The sequence below is a fragment of the Haliotis rufescens genome, unplaced genomic scaffold (assembly GCF_023055435.1).
Source record: "Haliotis rufescens isolate VD_foot unplaced genomic scaffold, xgHalRufe1.0.p SCAF_18, whole genome shotgun sequence".
In the NCBI taxonomy this organism is placed as follows: Eukaryota; Metazoa; Mollusca; class Gastropoda; order Lepetellida; family Haliotidae; genus Haliotis; species Haliotis rufescens.
Window position 1 is genome coordinate 880,939 of NW_025963868.1, and position 15,753 is coordinate 896,691.

The 15,753-nt window shown below is 38.2% G+C and overlaps 1 protein-coding gene across 1 annotated transcript in view; it reads right to left on the reverse strand.

Annotated features, from left to right (window-relative positions):
• Positions 1-3,291: 3,291 nt before the first annotated feature.
• The window catches only part of LOC125381570 (putative ankyrin repeat protein RF_0381), a 28,338-nt gene continuing 15,876 nt past the window's right edge, over positions 3,292-15,753 (reverse strand). Inside the window, exons 2-3 of the mRNA XM_048398623.1 lie at positions 10,431-11,046; positions 3,292-4,153 (exon numbers count right to left, since the gene is read on the reverse strand). Of these exons, the coding sequence (XP_048254580.1) occupies positions 3,292-4,153; positions 10,431-11,046 (1,478 nt within the window). The remainder of the gene's footprint in view (positions 4,154-10,430; positions 11,047-15,753) is intronic.

The window sequence follows — 15,753 nt, forward strand, 5'->3', positions numbered from 1 at the left end:
TGATCCATTTATATAATTTTCACTACTGTTTTATCTTTGATGGCCAATGGAATCTGTTTTGTCGCATTGTCGAGACTGGTCACTCTCTGGCGTTGATGCACTTATGTAAAAACGTTTCCAGCGTGAAATGTGGCAGAAAAAATAGATGTTACATTATATTTTTTAATGTCAGGGATTGTGATTATTTGATTTTGTGATTGTGTGATCGGCTGGTCACCATCAACCTTCTCTCCGCGACCAACACTATCACATGTATACACAGACCACAATAATGAACAGTGATTATTTGAAATTTTACCATGACATTGCTAAATACTTGATTCTGATTGGATAAAAAGTGGTTTCCTTTTGGCTATGGAAACCACTTTCACATATATTAAGCGCTCGGTTCCAAATTATAATAAGAGGTATCTACACTACATTGGGACAATATCAAATTTCAAAACACAGAAGGTTTATATCCTAATTATCAAAAGGATTTAAACAGTATTTCACATGGCCTCTAATGTTGATGTTCAAATATATTTTTAGATTGTGCATGTCCATTTTGTACCCCTTACCGTCAATTTGGCTTGATATGAAATGGGGAGGAGCTGTAAAATTGTGAAACGCTTATGGGCATGTTTTTCCAGCAGTCCTTTTTTGTGTACTATGTATGCTGTTTAGTAAATAGCTGTGGAGGAAACAGAACAAAATTGCCGTACCGTGCAACTGAATGGATCGGTTGGTCGATGGCTTGATACATACCTGGACGGATTGGGGCGTTGCACAAAATAGACTCGATAATTTACTGGACGTTGTCATATATCTGAAATGTTGCTGACTGCGACGTTAAACAACAAACAAATAAAAGCACACAACGGGCCTTCGTGTGAGGGGACAATATTTCCGGATGCTGTATCGACAGGGATCACAATTTTCAATATAACAATGTTCAATGTTTGCAAAACTAAATTTAGTTTATTACAATAAACCCTGGTCATAGAAATGCACATTGTGTACACAAAGACACATACAGAATTACGCTGCTGTATAATACAGCTATTTTTAAGTTATACAAGTCCTATTTTTACACCTTAACTTTTACATGGCTGTGGGCAGATAGGGAAAAGGTATATGAATATATATGGAATTGAAGCACTTCTTGCGCAGATTTCTACCAGCAGTCCCAGATATTGTTACAAGGAGTATACCGGAAAGCGGTAAACGAAACAACAAATGGCCAATCTGTTGGCTGTAAGTTTTCGGGTTTATTATCTTTCTTTGTATATCTTTTGCTAGGACGCGAACGAGGATCGAACCAACAACACCCTCTTTTAGCTAAACTACATCACTGAAGCAGATGACTAATCCTGCTGGCCCCCACAAATCTGAACGAACAAAAAAGAGTGTTACTTTAAGTCAAACTTGATGAGAGAATTATATTTAATCTTTTTGTCCGTATACATTAGTGGTTATTGAGTTATCAAAAAATTTAAATTCAAATAGTCCCAAAATAGGAAAAGGCACCATTCTACAACCTTGTTTTTGTGTGGTCAAGTTGTCATGAAAGAATACCTTTTAGTTTCAGATATATGGTCTGGACAAACACACACATATGAACAGTGTGCAAGTTAAACCATGTTGCCAAATAAAGGGGAAAATATAAAAATTCTAAAAATCCATAAATAGCAACAGGCACCAGTCGACAACCTTGTCTTTATGTGTGCAAAGTCTCATGAAATAATACCTAATCATTTTTGAGATATGATTCGGGCAAACACACCAATGTGAACAGAGTCAAAGTCAAACTTGTTGAAATGGAAACAGAATTATTTTTAAAATATTCCTAAATAGCAACAGGCACCACTTCAGCCCCTGATTAATACATGTACCAAGTTGTGATGAAAATGTTGAATACATTTTTAAGTTTTTCATCGGAAGTGTTGGCCAAAAGGGTAAGTAGGTCCTGCTCTGCCGAAAGCATCCGCCACTCACAGAAATTGATCAGAAATAAGAAAGTGTGTGTTTGTTGCCTCACGTCGCTCCTATCATACGACGGCGGCCTGTAAACAATCTGGTCTGGACCAGACAATCCAGTGATTTGAATTATAGGAAATGATCCACGTCGTCGGGGTATGACCACCTGATGACCAACCACACATATACAGATTGTGATATAGACGACAATCAAACTGCAGATACCTCGTGTCAAAATATCCAGCTCGTCTGCAGCCTAAACAGCGGCTGTTCAGTCATACTCAGTTCCAGTGGTAATCATATTGCACCAGCAGACTCGACCATTCCCAGTAAATCTACAGGTTAATGTCGAATCACATTATAGATCTGGGTTGTCATCTTGCTTCTTTTAACTAATAACGGTCATGGTCATTTCAAACAGTGCAGAGCGGTTTGGTAGAAATTAAAACATCTGTCCTTGGACTAAGTTTGGAGTGCTATTTGTCAACTTCATTTTGAGAAAACTAAGTGTTTTGAACACTTATTTTGAACTACTCACGACTATGTTCTTTTTAATCTTCAACTTAAGCAATAAGCGTTACATATATAACTACCTGTGACCATTTTCGGAATGTTATTAGATTGCAGACCAGTGCACCCTGTGTTGTTACGCCTTGCAAGAGAGCACCGTTTTCAAACCGTTGTTGACCTCATGGTAGAATGGAGATAAAGCTACTGTGTTTTGAAATTTGATATATCCAACTGTAAAGTAGATACCTCTTATTTATATATTTGAAACCTTGTGCTAAAGCGCTCGACTCCAAATTAAAATATGAGATATCTATTCTACAGTGGGACTACATCAAATTTAAAAGCACAGTAGGTTGATCTCCTAATTAGACATCATTTAAAGGTCACTAGCCATTTGGCCTAATAATTGGGCACCATCTTCCTGAGTTAAAGACAATTGAAGAATGTACAGATGCCCTTCTCTTTCCATAGACTGGATCAATGTCACAGATGCCCTTATATGTTCCTTCATATCTATGTCAAGCAGTTCTGACTGAGAAAAGTAGATGGACATTTGAAGTTAAGTGAGTATTTATTTTCATTATTATAATAACATGATGCTTCACATGGTATGTTTCTAAAATATATATATAACAGCAAGTTGACGATGAATATGAGACTCACAGAACAGTTTAATCTGGTACATATGTTCTTTCCAAAAAGTAATTGGATCCACATTTTAAACTATTCAAACACACTATTTCCTTACATCATACTAAACATGGATAATGGTACAAATGAAGGCACCTATAGACCACCATGCGACACGAGAAAGTTATGCACTTAACTGTTCTTTCTTCGTTTCGCAATCAACGCTGCTGTGTCTCCTTGTTTCGTCCTGGCGTTAATGTTCAGAAGGTTCTTTGAAAAGATATACTTAACCATGTCTAGAGTTCCCTTAGTACAGACCAAGTGAAGGATGTTCTCGCCATTATAAGTCACCATTGACATATTACCTCCTCTTCTCAATATGAAGTCAAACACTTCTCTATGTGCCCACTGTGCTGAGATCATCAATGCTGTCTTCCCATTCCAACGTCTGCTATTGATGTCTACAAAATATTGAGAGACAACGTATTTAACCATCTCCAAATGTCCCCCAATGCAAGCCGCATGAAGGATGTTGGTTTCTTCCTTTGCCGTCAGTGACACATTACTCCCTTTACTCATAAGCAAATCCAACATTTCTCTGTTTCCCAGTCTTGCTGCCACCATCACTGATGTCCATCCGTGTTGTCCTCTTCTGTTGATGTCTACCTTGTTCAGTGAGAGGACATATTTCACCATCTCCATCTGTCCCCCAGCACAGGTATAATGTAGGATGTTGTTACCACGTCGATCTCTCAATGACACATCAGCTCCTTCACTTACAAGAACGGCAAGCACATTTCTATAACTCCTGTTTGCTGCCATCATCACAGGTGTCCTGTTGCACTTCGTTCTACTGTTGATGTCAAGGATATTCTGTGATAAGATATACTTTACCATCGCCACATGTCCTATACAAGTGGCTATGTGAAGAATGTTGTAACCATGATCTTCAACAAGTGACACATTACTTCCTGCATTTATGAGAAGTTTTACGACGTCCTTATGTCCTGCGCATGCTGCCGCCATCACCGGTGTCCTTTCCCGCCTGTCCCTGCTGTTGACATCCAGTTGTCCCTCAGACAAGATACGTCTCACCATGTTCAGGTTCCCCTCCCATCATTCATCGTGAAGTTGGTTGTCCATTGACCTACCCTCCTGGTCACATGGTTTATCTGGTATGTATCTTTCAGGAGAGAACTGCTTTACACCTGTATATATTGGAAAGTTGATATAAATATCTGAAATAAATAGTCAGCGTTTGATTGTAGTTTATATCACACTTTGTCTGTGTGGTTGGTGATTAGGTGACTTGGTTGACAGCGTGGAATCAACCCCCAACGACATGAATAAATCCTCATGATACTGATCACATGATTGTCAGGTCCAGAACCGATTGTTTACAGGCCGCCTTTTTATGACAGCAGTATTGATGGATGCGGAGTAAAGGCAACCAACAAACACTAACTTTTATCTGAAAATTGTTAGTGGCGGTTGGTAGAGCATTTCCCTTTTGGCAAACACCAGGCGTCATCACTGATTTTCAGTGATCCATTCATATAAATTTTATCACTATTTGCTTTTTATCTGTTTGAGCGAATAATAGCGACGAGAGTACTGTTTCTGTGAATGATAGTTTTCTTTCTGGAAATTTAACATTAAATGTAGAAATTGTTGTGGCATGTATAAGAGATTTCATGTTTGATGCATTCTTAATTTTGAGGAACATTTGTCTCAAACATAATGATGCAGTTACCTGTAACACAAACCGATTTTTCAGATCGAGCCTTCAAACATCGGGTCGTGACACTGCAAGACTTGGCTACACAAGGGCTTGTCGGAACCTTTGGTCAGAAGAAAGAAAAACTATATGATCATGATGTGTGTGTTCTATATGCTACGGGTTTTGTTGATATACAAACATGTCTGTATAGTTACCGTGGGCATGGCATTCATGACTGTTAATGGATAGTATGGAAATAGTTGCCCCAAACAAACATCTGTATATTTATTGTGGTTACAGTTCCTTTTTGAGTTTCAGTCTATATATTGTTGTGTTAGTTCTTACATGTCTGCATACATAATGCGGATGATGCTCATGTGTATGTTTGGATGTATACCTTTATATGCATCTATGTTTGTGTACATACACATTTATCGTTAGACCCAGGTAGAGAATAGGTCTTCAGCAACCCATGATTGCCGTAACAGGCGACTATGCTTGTCGTAAGAGGCGGCTAACGAGATCAGGTGGTCAAACTTGCTGACTTGGTTCATACATGTCATCGTATCCCAATTGAGTAGATCGATGCTCATGATCTCAATCACTGTTTATTTGTTTGTTTGTTGTTTAACGCCGCACTCAGACATATTTCAGTTATATGACGACAGTCTGTAAATAATCGAGTCTGGACCAGAACATCCAGTGGTTTATTTACAGACCGTTGCAATATCGCTGAAATATTGCTGTGTGGCGTTAAACAACAAACAAACAAAAACAGAAAACTTTTATCGTTAATATTTGGTACACCAGCGTAAACAGACAGTGGGTATCATTCTACAAAAGTATATATTAATAATCAGGGAATTATACAAAATATACAATATAAACTCAACAATAAAAGTTCCTGAGACACCAATATTTTGTGTATTTTGGTTTTCAATACAGTCCAATGCAGTCAGAGACCATCCTCGGAGTGGAAGGCCATGCGTAACCAAAATAATCGACATGACATCTGGATTCGAACAACAAACCCATGAAATCGATTCCAGCCAGCAACAGGTGACTGCAACAAGCATCCCTGGCTTGTTTAGGATTCTCTTCAACAAAACAACGTAACTGTCATTCCCTGGCCGGCTCGCGCCCCTGATCCAGCAGATATGGACACGTATCCCACAGGACTTTGTGCGACGCCTGGTCCATTCCCCGAGACGAAGATGTGCTGCTTGCATCGCAACCAGATTGTGTACACACATGCTATTGATTTGTAAATTGACATTTTGGCATGTTCATGTTTTTTTATGAAATCACGCATTTTCTGAAGTGAGTATGGCAAATTAAACCATTTGAACACTTAGAGGAGTCTTTTATCTGTTGCAAACCGAAATTGTTTCAGATTTGGTAAAAAACTTAACTTTGCATTAAATCTTATTGAATGTCAAAGGAACTTTTGTTGTTCAGTATATACATACATACATACATACATACATACATACATACATACATACATACATACATACATTTATAAATTCTGACGGAATAGAGGATAAGGAGGACTAAGCTGGTTTATTTTAAGGTTGGCACAAACATTAAGCTTAAATCCTGAAGAAATCTTAGAGAAGCACAGGATGCACCACTCGGGACACAAATGTCCAGACGCTTCCTCTGACATATGCCACCAACCTGACGATGGAGATAGCCAATATAATATATCACCATGTGACGTCCTACGTGTTGTCTATATCACGTTTCAAGTCATGCAGGACGACACTGTTTACGACACGTATTGATTTAGTATAGACTAAACCTATAAAATATTTATCTCTCGTCTTGAAAATAGCAAAGAAATGTCACATAAAACATCAATCGAATGATAAGAACAATTAACTATTGAACAGAGTTATAATAATTATTTACTGACTGACATATATCTTTAGCTTGATATTCGAGAATGATTATCATCAGGTAACGTGAAGAATTTGGTGACCATAATTGTGTTACCTCTCGACTTCCAAATTGAAACAATAAGAAAATCTAGAAATGTATGCGCCAAAACATTCAATAAGAAAACAACACATATCAAGGAAACGTATACAATTAGTACTGACTTGAACTGTCCAGTGGTTGGTTTGGTTGTATATTTCTAGTGGAACAAGAACGTGTTTACGTATCTCTCACACATTTCGTGTCTTACGTTTTTCTTTGCTTAGGTACCAGGTTTCTCGAGAACATCGGTCATCATCCCTGATTCACTGCCTAGCCCCTACCGGAAGCTTGGCTGTTGTCGACGCTGAGTGAATATATCTTTTTGTCACTGACTTATCCTATCACCAATTTATTTTTGTATTTGATACTGACCACTGCCATCATATTATATTGCCATTGAATATATATTGTACTCCTACAATATTGTGTACTGCCACTGTCATTGCTGTGCAGTAATTTGTATTGATGTGTACCTAGTTAATTTTTGTAATACCCTTGTTGATTTTATATTGCTTGCTGGTTGCTCACACTGGGTTCTTTTACTTACATATTTCTGGATTAACATATTGTTTCAATTTGGGAATTGACACGTAACATTGTGCAATCCATACATACCCAAAACCATGTCGGAATAGTATCTTACTCATTTTTCGGTGATTTCGGTGTTTTCCATCAATTTATACTTTCTAACATTTTTGGCATCGATGAGGGTGCTTCTGAAGTGACATTCTCAAGAGACGAAGCCAGTACCTGGTGAGGCTGTTTACTTTGAAGTGCTAACAGTGTTCCGCCCTTTCTAAACACGGCGACTTTACTTTGTTCTAAATTGATATCCAGACCTCACATCATAGAATAGTCATGAAGTTTATTTAATCTTCGTTGTAACTTGACAACATTATCAGCTACCCCGTGAAGATTCCGGGTAAGAATTGGCCTTCAGCAGCCCATGGTTTTTGTAAGAGGCGACTAACGGGATCGGGTGGTCATGCCCGCTGACTTGGTTCATACAATTTCCGTATCCCAATTTTGAGGATCGATGATCATGATCTCAATCACTGTTTGTTTGTTTGTTGTTTAACGTCGCACATCACAAACATCGATCCACACAATTTCTTTTCCAGAAAATTGCTGAGTGCGACGTTAAACAACAAATAAACAGACAACATTATCAGCCACCAAAACCAGATCTTTCGCTAAAAGCAGCTAGTCATGTTAAGCATTTCCTCCCATATAAATACTCCGTCTTGAAATGAACTGTTAAAATAAGTAGCGAGTTCAATAATGAACAATGAAGTCAAATATTAGATATATAAATGAACTGCATGCTGAAGAATTTCTGGAAGACCCTTTCTAAAGCTGGCGGAATATTCTTCAATTAACGCATCCATTTGCAGATACGATTCTATATAGTCTCTTATTAAGATGTGTTTGTTTGTTGCAATGTTACTGCTATATAAAGGCGTTTTGTAAATAATCAAGTATCGACTAGCCAATCCAGTGATTGACATCATAATCATTGATTCACCTAATTCGGATACGATGACATGCATCAACTAAGTCAGCGAACCTGACAATCCGATCACGTCAGTCACCTCTTACGACAAGCATAGTCGCCTTGTACGGCAAACTTTGGTTGCTAAAGACCTATTTGTACCCCAGATCTACACAGGTCCTCTCTTTCAGAAGAAAGGTGGACATTTTCCCAAAGCCTGGTCAACTCGAATACTCATACCTGGACATAAAAAAAGAGAAACTGGACCGACCCCAAAACTACCGAGACACCAGTGTTAAAAACAGGCAAAAAAGATAAACCTTTGTTCGGAATAGAATGCAGACGATTTCGAAAGCAATATAATAGAGCAAAAATGTGTCTTAAAAATTAAAAACAAAACAAAACCAGAGAACCAAGAATGTATGGATGAGAATATACGTGAATATAAAGACAATTTAAACAAGCATGAAATACTCATATCCCCCGCAAATATGACATGTCCGGTTGTGTGCAATGCATTAGCTCCTGCGAACTATGTTCACCGGACCGTTTTGTAAATGGCCTAATCGCAGCACTAAAAAACGTTATTACTGGTAATGTTTTGCCATCTGGAGTTTATGATAGAATACGTTACTGTATTTGTAATGAGTAAAGATGAGACATATGGACAAACAACTTCTTTATTACAATTAGGAGCGACGTTTTGGTGTAGGTTCTAACACCGTTATCAAGCAAGTAAAGTACATAGTATGGTTGACAAGAATATATACAGGACAGGAGACAGTGTTTATACAGTTAAGTTGGTTAAAGATCAGTTACACTGTTGTATTTGTAATGGGTTGTGTTATATATTAAACAATAATCAGAGAAGTAAGGAAGTTCTTACTTTACTTAGAGATCAATGAGAGCAGGGGTCACCATAAGGTGTACTGAGAAGTACAGCACCAATCATCTGATGATCTGAGTAGTAGACTTTGGTATAAATCTTCACATAAATCACCAACAGCAGACGCACCAGAATCAACGTACTGCCTAGTGCACGAAACGTTTACCGACCATAAGATTCTCTATTGAAGGCTTTTGATGTTACGGTAGTACCACTACTTCTCTACTATTCCGAAATATGGGGTTTTGAAAATTTAGAAATAATAGAGAAAATGTACCTGAAATTAAAAGAAGAGTAACTGGTCTGAGGAAATCAACACCCAATTTTATGGTTTATGTGGAACTTGGCATGAAACAGGTAATGACGAATATATGACTTGTGTCAAATCGGTGAATGATGAAGAATGTGGCTATATATAACAGGGACTGGTTCGTCATTGACAACACACATAAAACATTTATCTCTTGGTAAGATATGGAAAACCGATCCAACATCAGCTGAAAATAAGACTTAGTATCTATCTGATTGTAATGATATACTTAAACTGAATTTGAAATATGTGGACAGGTGAATTCATTGTATCTCTTTGACTTGACTAGTTTGCGGTTGTTGTTATCGATGTACGAAATGCAGTTAAAAGAAACGTGTTTCTACCAGGTACTATTACACATCAAGACGATTGAAATGTTTACAATTCGGCAATGTAGACGCACAGAAAAGTTTTAACCGGCACATATTTTCAGCCAAAACAAGAACACATTTCAAACACATATCCTGACGTCATACTAAACGTAGATGTCGTAGAAAAGTAACCTATTTGCCTCCATGCGATGCGAGAAAGTCATAGAGTTCAATGCTCTTTTTTTGTCTTGCTATCAACGTTGCTGTATCACCTTTGTTAGTCCTGGCGTTAATGTCCAGAAGGTTCTTTGAAAGAATAAACTTCACCATGTCTAGATTTCCCTTCTGACAGACCAAGTGAAGGATGTTCTTGCCTTCTTTTGTCACCATTGACATATTACCCCCTCTGCTCAGAACGAAATCAAACACATCTCTGTGTCCCATCATTGCTGACAACATCAGTGGTGTCTTCCCATTCCAACGTCTGCTATTGATGTCTACAACATCCTGAGAGACAACGTATTCAACCATCTCCAAATGTCCCCCCCATGCAAGCTGCATGAAGGATGTTGGTATCTTCATTTGCCGTCAGTGACACATTACTACCTTTACTTATAAGAAAGTCCAACATTTCTCTGTTTCCCAGTCTTGCTGCCACCATCACTGATGTCCATCCGTGTTGTCCTCTTCTGTTGATGTCTACCTTGTTCATTGAGAGGACATATTTCACCATCTCCACCTGTCCCCCAGCACAGGTATAAAGTAGGATGTTGTTACCACGTTGATCTCTCAATGACACATCAGCTCCTTTACTTACAAGAACGGCAAACACATCTCTATAACCCCTGTTTGCTGCCATCATCACAGGTGTCCTGTTGCACTTCGTCCTACTGTTGATGTCAAGGATATTCTGTGATAAGATATACTTTACCATCCCCAAGTGTCCTATACAAGTGGCTATGTGAAAAATGTTGTAACCATGATCTTCAACAAGTGACACATTACTTCCTGCATTTATGAGAAGTTTTACGACGTCCTTATGTCCTGCGCAAGCTGCCGCCATCACCGGTGTCCTTTCCCGCCTGTCCCTGCTGTTGACATCCAGCTGCCCCTCAGACAAGATACGTCTCACCATGTTCAGGTCCCCCTCCCAGCATGCATCGTGAAGTTGGTTGTCCATTGACCTGCCCTCCTGGTCACATGGTTTATCTTGTATGTATCTTTCAGGAGAAAACTGCTTCCCACCTGTATATATTGGAAAGTTGATACAATCACTGAAATAAATAGCCAGCGTTTGATTGTAGTTTATATCACAATTTGTCTGTGTGGTTGGTGATTAGATGACTTGGTTGACAGCGTGGAATCGACCCCCGACGACATGAATAATTTCTCATGATACTGATCACATGATTGTCAGGTCCAGAACCGATGTGTTACAGGCCGCCTTTGTGTGGCAGGAAACTCCTTGATGCGGAGTTCAAGAAACAAACACTTACTTTTTTCTGAAAAATTGTGTGAGTGACGGTTGCTACCAGTAGAGCTTTTTCCTTTTGACAAACACCGGGTGTCATCACAATTTTTCAGTTATCCATCATTTCAATTTATTGATATTTGCTTTTTACGACCCATGGAATCTGTTTTGACATAAAAGAGACGAGTGTACTAAAACAGTTTCTGTGGACATTAGTTTTCTTTCGGGAAACTTTTCATTGAAATTTAGAAATTGTTTTGGCATGTACAAGTGATTTCTTATTTGATGCATTCTTTATTTTGAGGAACATCTGTCTCAATCATTATCATCAAAATGATGCAATTACCTGTAACACAAACCGTTCGTCCAGATCGAGCCTTCAAACATCGAGACGTGACACTGCAAGACTTGGCTACACAAGAGCCAGTTGGAACCTTTAGTCAGAAGTAAGAAAAGTATATGATTATAATGTATGTGTGTTCTATATGCAACAGGTTTTGTTTGTTTGTTTTGTTTGTTGTTTAACGCCGCACTCAGCAATATTCCAGCTATATGACGGCGGTCTATAAATAATGGAGTCTGGACCAGACAATCCAGTGATGGACATCATGAGCATCGATCTACGCATTTTGGATATGGTGACATGCATAAAACAAAATCAGCGAGCCGGACGACCCGATCCCGTTAGTCGCCTCTTGCGACAAGCATAGTCACCTTTTACAGCAATGATGGGTTGCTGGCACAAGAGTGTGTATAGTTACTTTTGGTATGGCTTTTATGTGTGATGTCTGTAAATAGATAGTATGGACATGTTTGCAATATGGAAACATCTGTATATTTGTTGTGGTTATTGTTCTTGTTTGTGCGTCTGTGTATATATTGCTAGTTTTGTTCTTACATGTCTGCATACATAATGTGGATGATGCTCATATGTTTGTTTGTGTGTATACGTTTACAAACATAACTGTTTGTGTACATATTGCACACAAACAATAACACATTTATTGTTAGACCCGTGAATTTCTGGGTAGAGAATAGGTCTTCAGCAACCCATACTTGCCATAAAAGCCGACTTTGCATGTCGTGAGAGGCGACTAACGGGATCGGGTGACCAGGCTAACTGATTTAGTTGATGTCACCATATCCAAAATGCGTAGATCGATGCTCATGATGTCAATCACTTGATTATCTGTTCCAGACTCGATTATTATAGATCGTCGTCATATAGCTGGAATATTGCTAAGTGCGGCGTTAAACAACATACAAACAAAAGCTAAAGTAAGTTAATGTTAGGTTGGCGCAAACATTAAGCATTAAAGAGGGATAACGTTTTGTTCATTTAGGGATATAATAACTGAGGGTACTGTTCATATATGCATAAAACTGTGTATATAACATGCAAGTTCTGTTCACAAAGACATACCTATCTATATAACCATTGCTTATTGTTCATAGCTTCATATGTGGATTTATAAACTGTGAGTTTCGTTCATACATGTGTCATTCTATGTGTCTTGTGAATTGTTTATAAACATTTTATGGTAGTTAAGTATCAAAATAGAAATATAAAAAATTAAATATGGCAGAATGTACAAATTCATGACAATGCTGTGTTAGTTAGACCAAATGGCAAAAACGTAGCTTTCAGCTAAATTCTGTTTCTGAAAAGAAAATGATATTCTGTGGTAATAAGCATTCATGTAATTGATTTTATCATACTGTTGTATGATGCATATTATTATGGGTTTCTTGGTAAATTAACACACCAAGTGATAAACTTACGTCGGTTTGATTCCTAAGATGAAATATGCGTCCTGCATTCTTCTCAACATTCTTTGATTCAGCACTCAGTAGGTGGCAGGTTAAAAGTTCCAAATCGTATTCAAAACTCAAACAGCCACCTTGTTCGAGACATTTGACTTGGCACAACTTAAAGCCAATGTTCCCAATAGTGACATAATTTAGAATCGTTGTGTCCCTTACAAAAAAGCGGCATGGAACCTTCAAGCACGTTGACAATGTAATAACAGAATAAGCTGCTACTATCAGAAGCATGTTCCCACTGTCACCGAGACACTTCATCCTTAAGAAATCTTAGAGAAGCACAGGATGCACCACTCCGGACGCAAATGTCCAGTCGCTTCCTCTGACATGTACCACCAACCTGACGATGGATATAGCCAATATAATATATCACCATGTGACGTCCCTCTTGTTGTCTATATCACGTTTCAAGTCGTGCAGAACGACACTGTATACGACATATAATGATTCAGTATAGACTAAACCTATAAAATATTTATCTCTCGTCTTGAAAATAGCAATGAAATGTCAATAAAACATCAATCAAATGATAAGAACAAATAAGTATTCAACAGATTTATAATGATTATTTACTGAATGACATATATCTTTCCCATGATATTCGAGAATGATTATCATCAGGTAACGTGAAGAATGTGGTGACCATAATTGTGTTACCTCTCGACTTCCAAATTGAAACAATAAGAAAATCTAGAAATGTATGCGCCAAAACATTCAATAAGAAAACAACACATATCAAGGAAAGGTATACAATTAGTACTGTCTTGAACTGTCCAGTGGCTGGTTTGGTTGTATATTTATAGTGGAACAAGAACGTGTTTACGTATCTCTCACACATTTCGTGTCTTACGTTTTTCTTTGCTTAGGTACCAGGTTTCTCGAGAACATCGGTCATCATCCCTGATTCCCTGCCTAGCCCCTACCGGAAGCTTGGCTGTTGTCGACGCTGAGTGAATATATCTTTTTGTCACTGACTTATCCTATCACCACTTTATTTTTGTATTTGATACTGACCACTGCCATCATATTATATTGCCATTGAATATATATTGTACTCCTACAATATTGTGTACTGCCACTGTCATTGCTGTGCAGTAATTTGTATTGATGTGTACCTAGTTAATTTTTGTAATACCCTTGTTGATTGTATACCACTTGCTGGTTGTTCACACTGGGTTCTTTTACTTACATATTTCTGGATTAACATATTGTTTCAATTTGGGAATTGACACGTAACATTGTGCAATCCATACATACCCAAAACCATGTGGGAATAGTATCTTACTCACGCATGTAGCCCGATTTTGGTGTTTTCCATCAATTTATACTTTCTAACATTTTTGGCATTGATGAGGGTGCTTCTGAAGTGACATTCTCAAGAGACGAAGCCAGTACCTGGTGAGGCTGTTTACTTTGAAGTTCTTACAGTGTTCCGCCCTGTCTAAACACGACGACTTTACTTTCTCTAAATTGATATCCACACCTCACATCATAGAATAGTCTTGAAGTTTATTTAATCTTCGTTGTAACTTGACAACATTATTAGCTACCCCGTGAAGATTCCGGGTAAGAATTGGCTTTCAGCAACCCATGCTTTTTGTAACACTGCAAACACGAAAACGTCGTTTTTTTCCGTATATGGTCATTGGACGGAAAAACGACTAAAAATTCATTAAAATTGATTAATTGGTCAGCGTCTAGAAAGTGTCCAGAAAAGGGTCGAGTTTTTCAAGCGTAAAATGGACGGAAAAACGATGCTTTTTGCTCCGCCTTGTACAACTGTTAACGGCCAATCAGATGGCGCTGGTCCCCCGACGCACGTGATGTCCAAGGCTTCCTTTCGGAAGCTTTAGGTTTCGTATTTCTGGCATGCCTTGCTCTAGTATCTGTCGCGCGCAGTGCAGCGAGATTTGCTGATAAGCTAGTTTTAGGATATGTTACATGTTAATGGAATACAGACACACGCCAAGAAGTAAAACCAAACATGTTACTAAGTTTATTGTGGTAACGGCTATGTACAGTTACCCCTATCGGATAATGGGTTGTGTTTCATTTTGTTATAACAATAGCTAATTTTTTAATGTGAAGTTTACAAGATTTACGACTTGGACGCGAGGTCGGTCACATGACGTTCTTCACGTGACTGTATTCTTGAAAAGGCGTAAACACTGACTACTTCCACATTCCTGGGGAAAACCCTTGGAATTCCCTGGTACGAATTCATACAGAAGCGAGGTTGCAAGCCCATTTAAGGATACCCTCGCTACAACCCATCCCAGAGAGAAAAAAACACGAAAAAAAATCCAAACTGTCGCAGTGACAATTTACAGAAATCTATGAATTTACCTTAGTATCTATTTGACACATCTTCACAATCACCTTTCAATGATCGGCCAATTGATCAGTGATGCCAAAGGCTTGAAATAGCCACAGGTTAATTAACAACTTCGAAAATATCTCCCGTCACGTTTATCGTGTCGGCCATTTTGACGTATTGTACTTGATGTAAATGTATTACGACCATCTGTCATTGTAAATGACTTACTGAGGTAATTCTGTAAAAGATCTTCTCATCTAATGAGGATATTGTTTGGAATATATTTCTTGTAAACATACTAAAACATATGTTCCTCGCTTTGGGGGGAACTATTTTATTC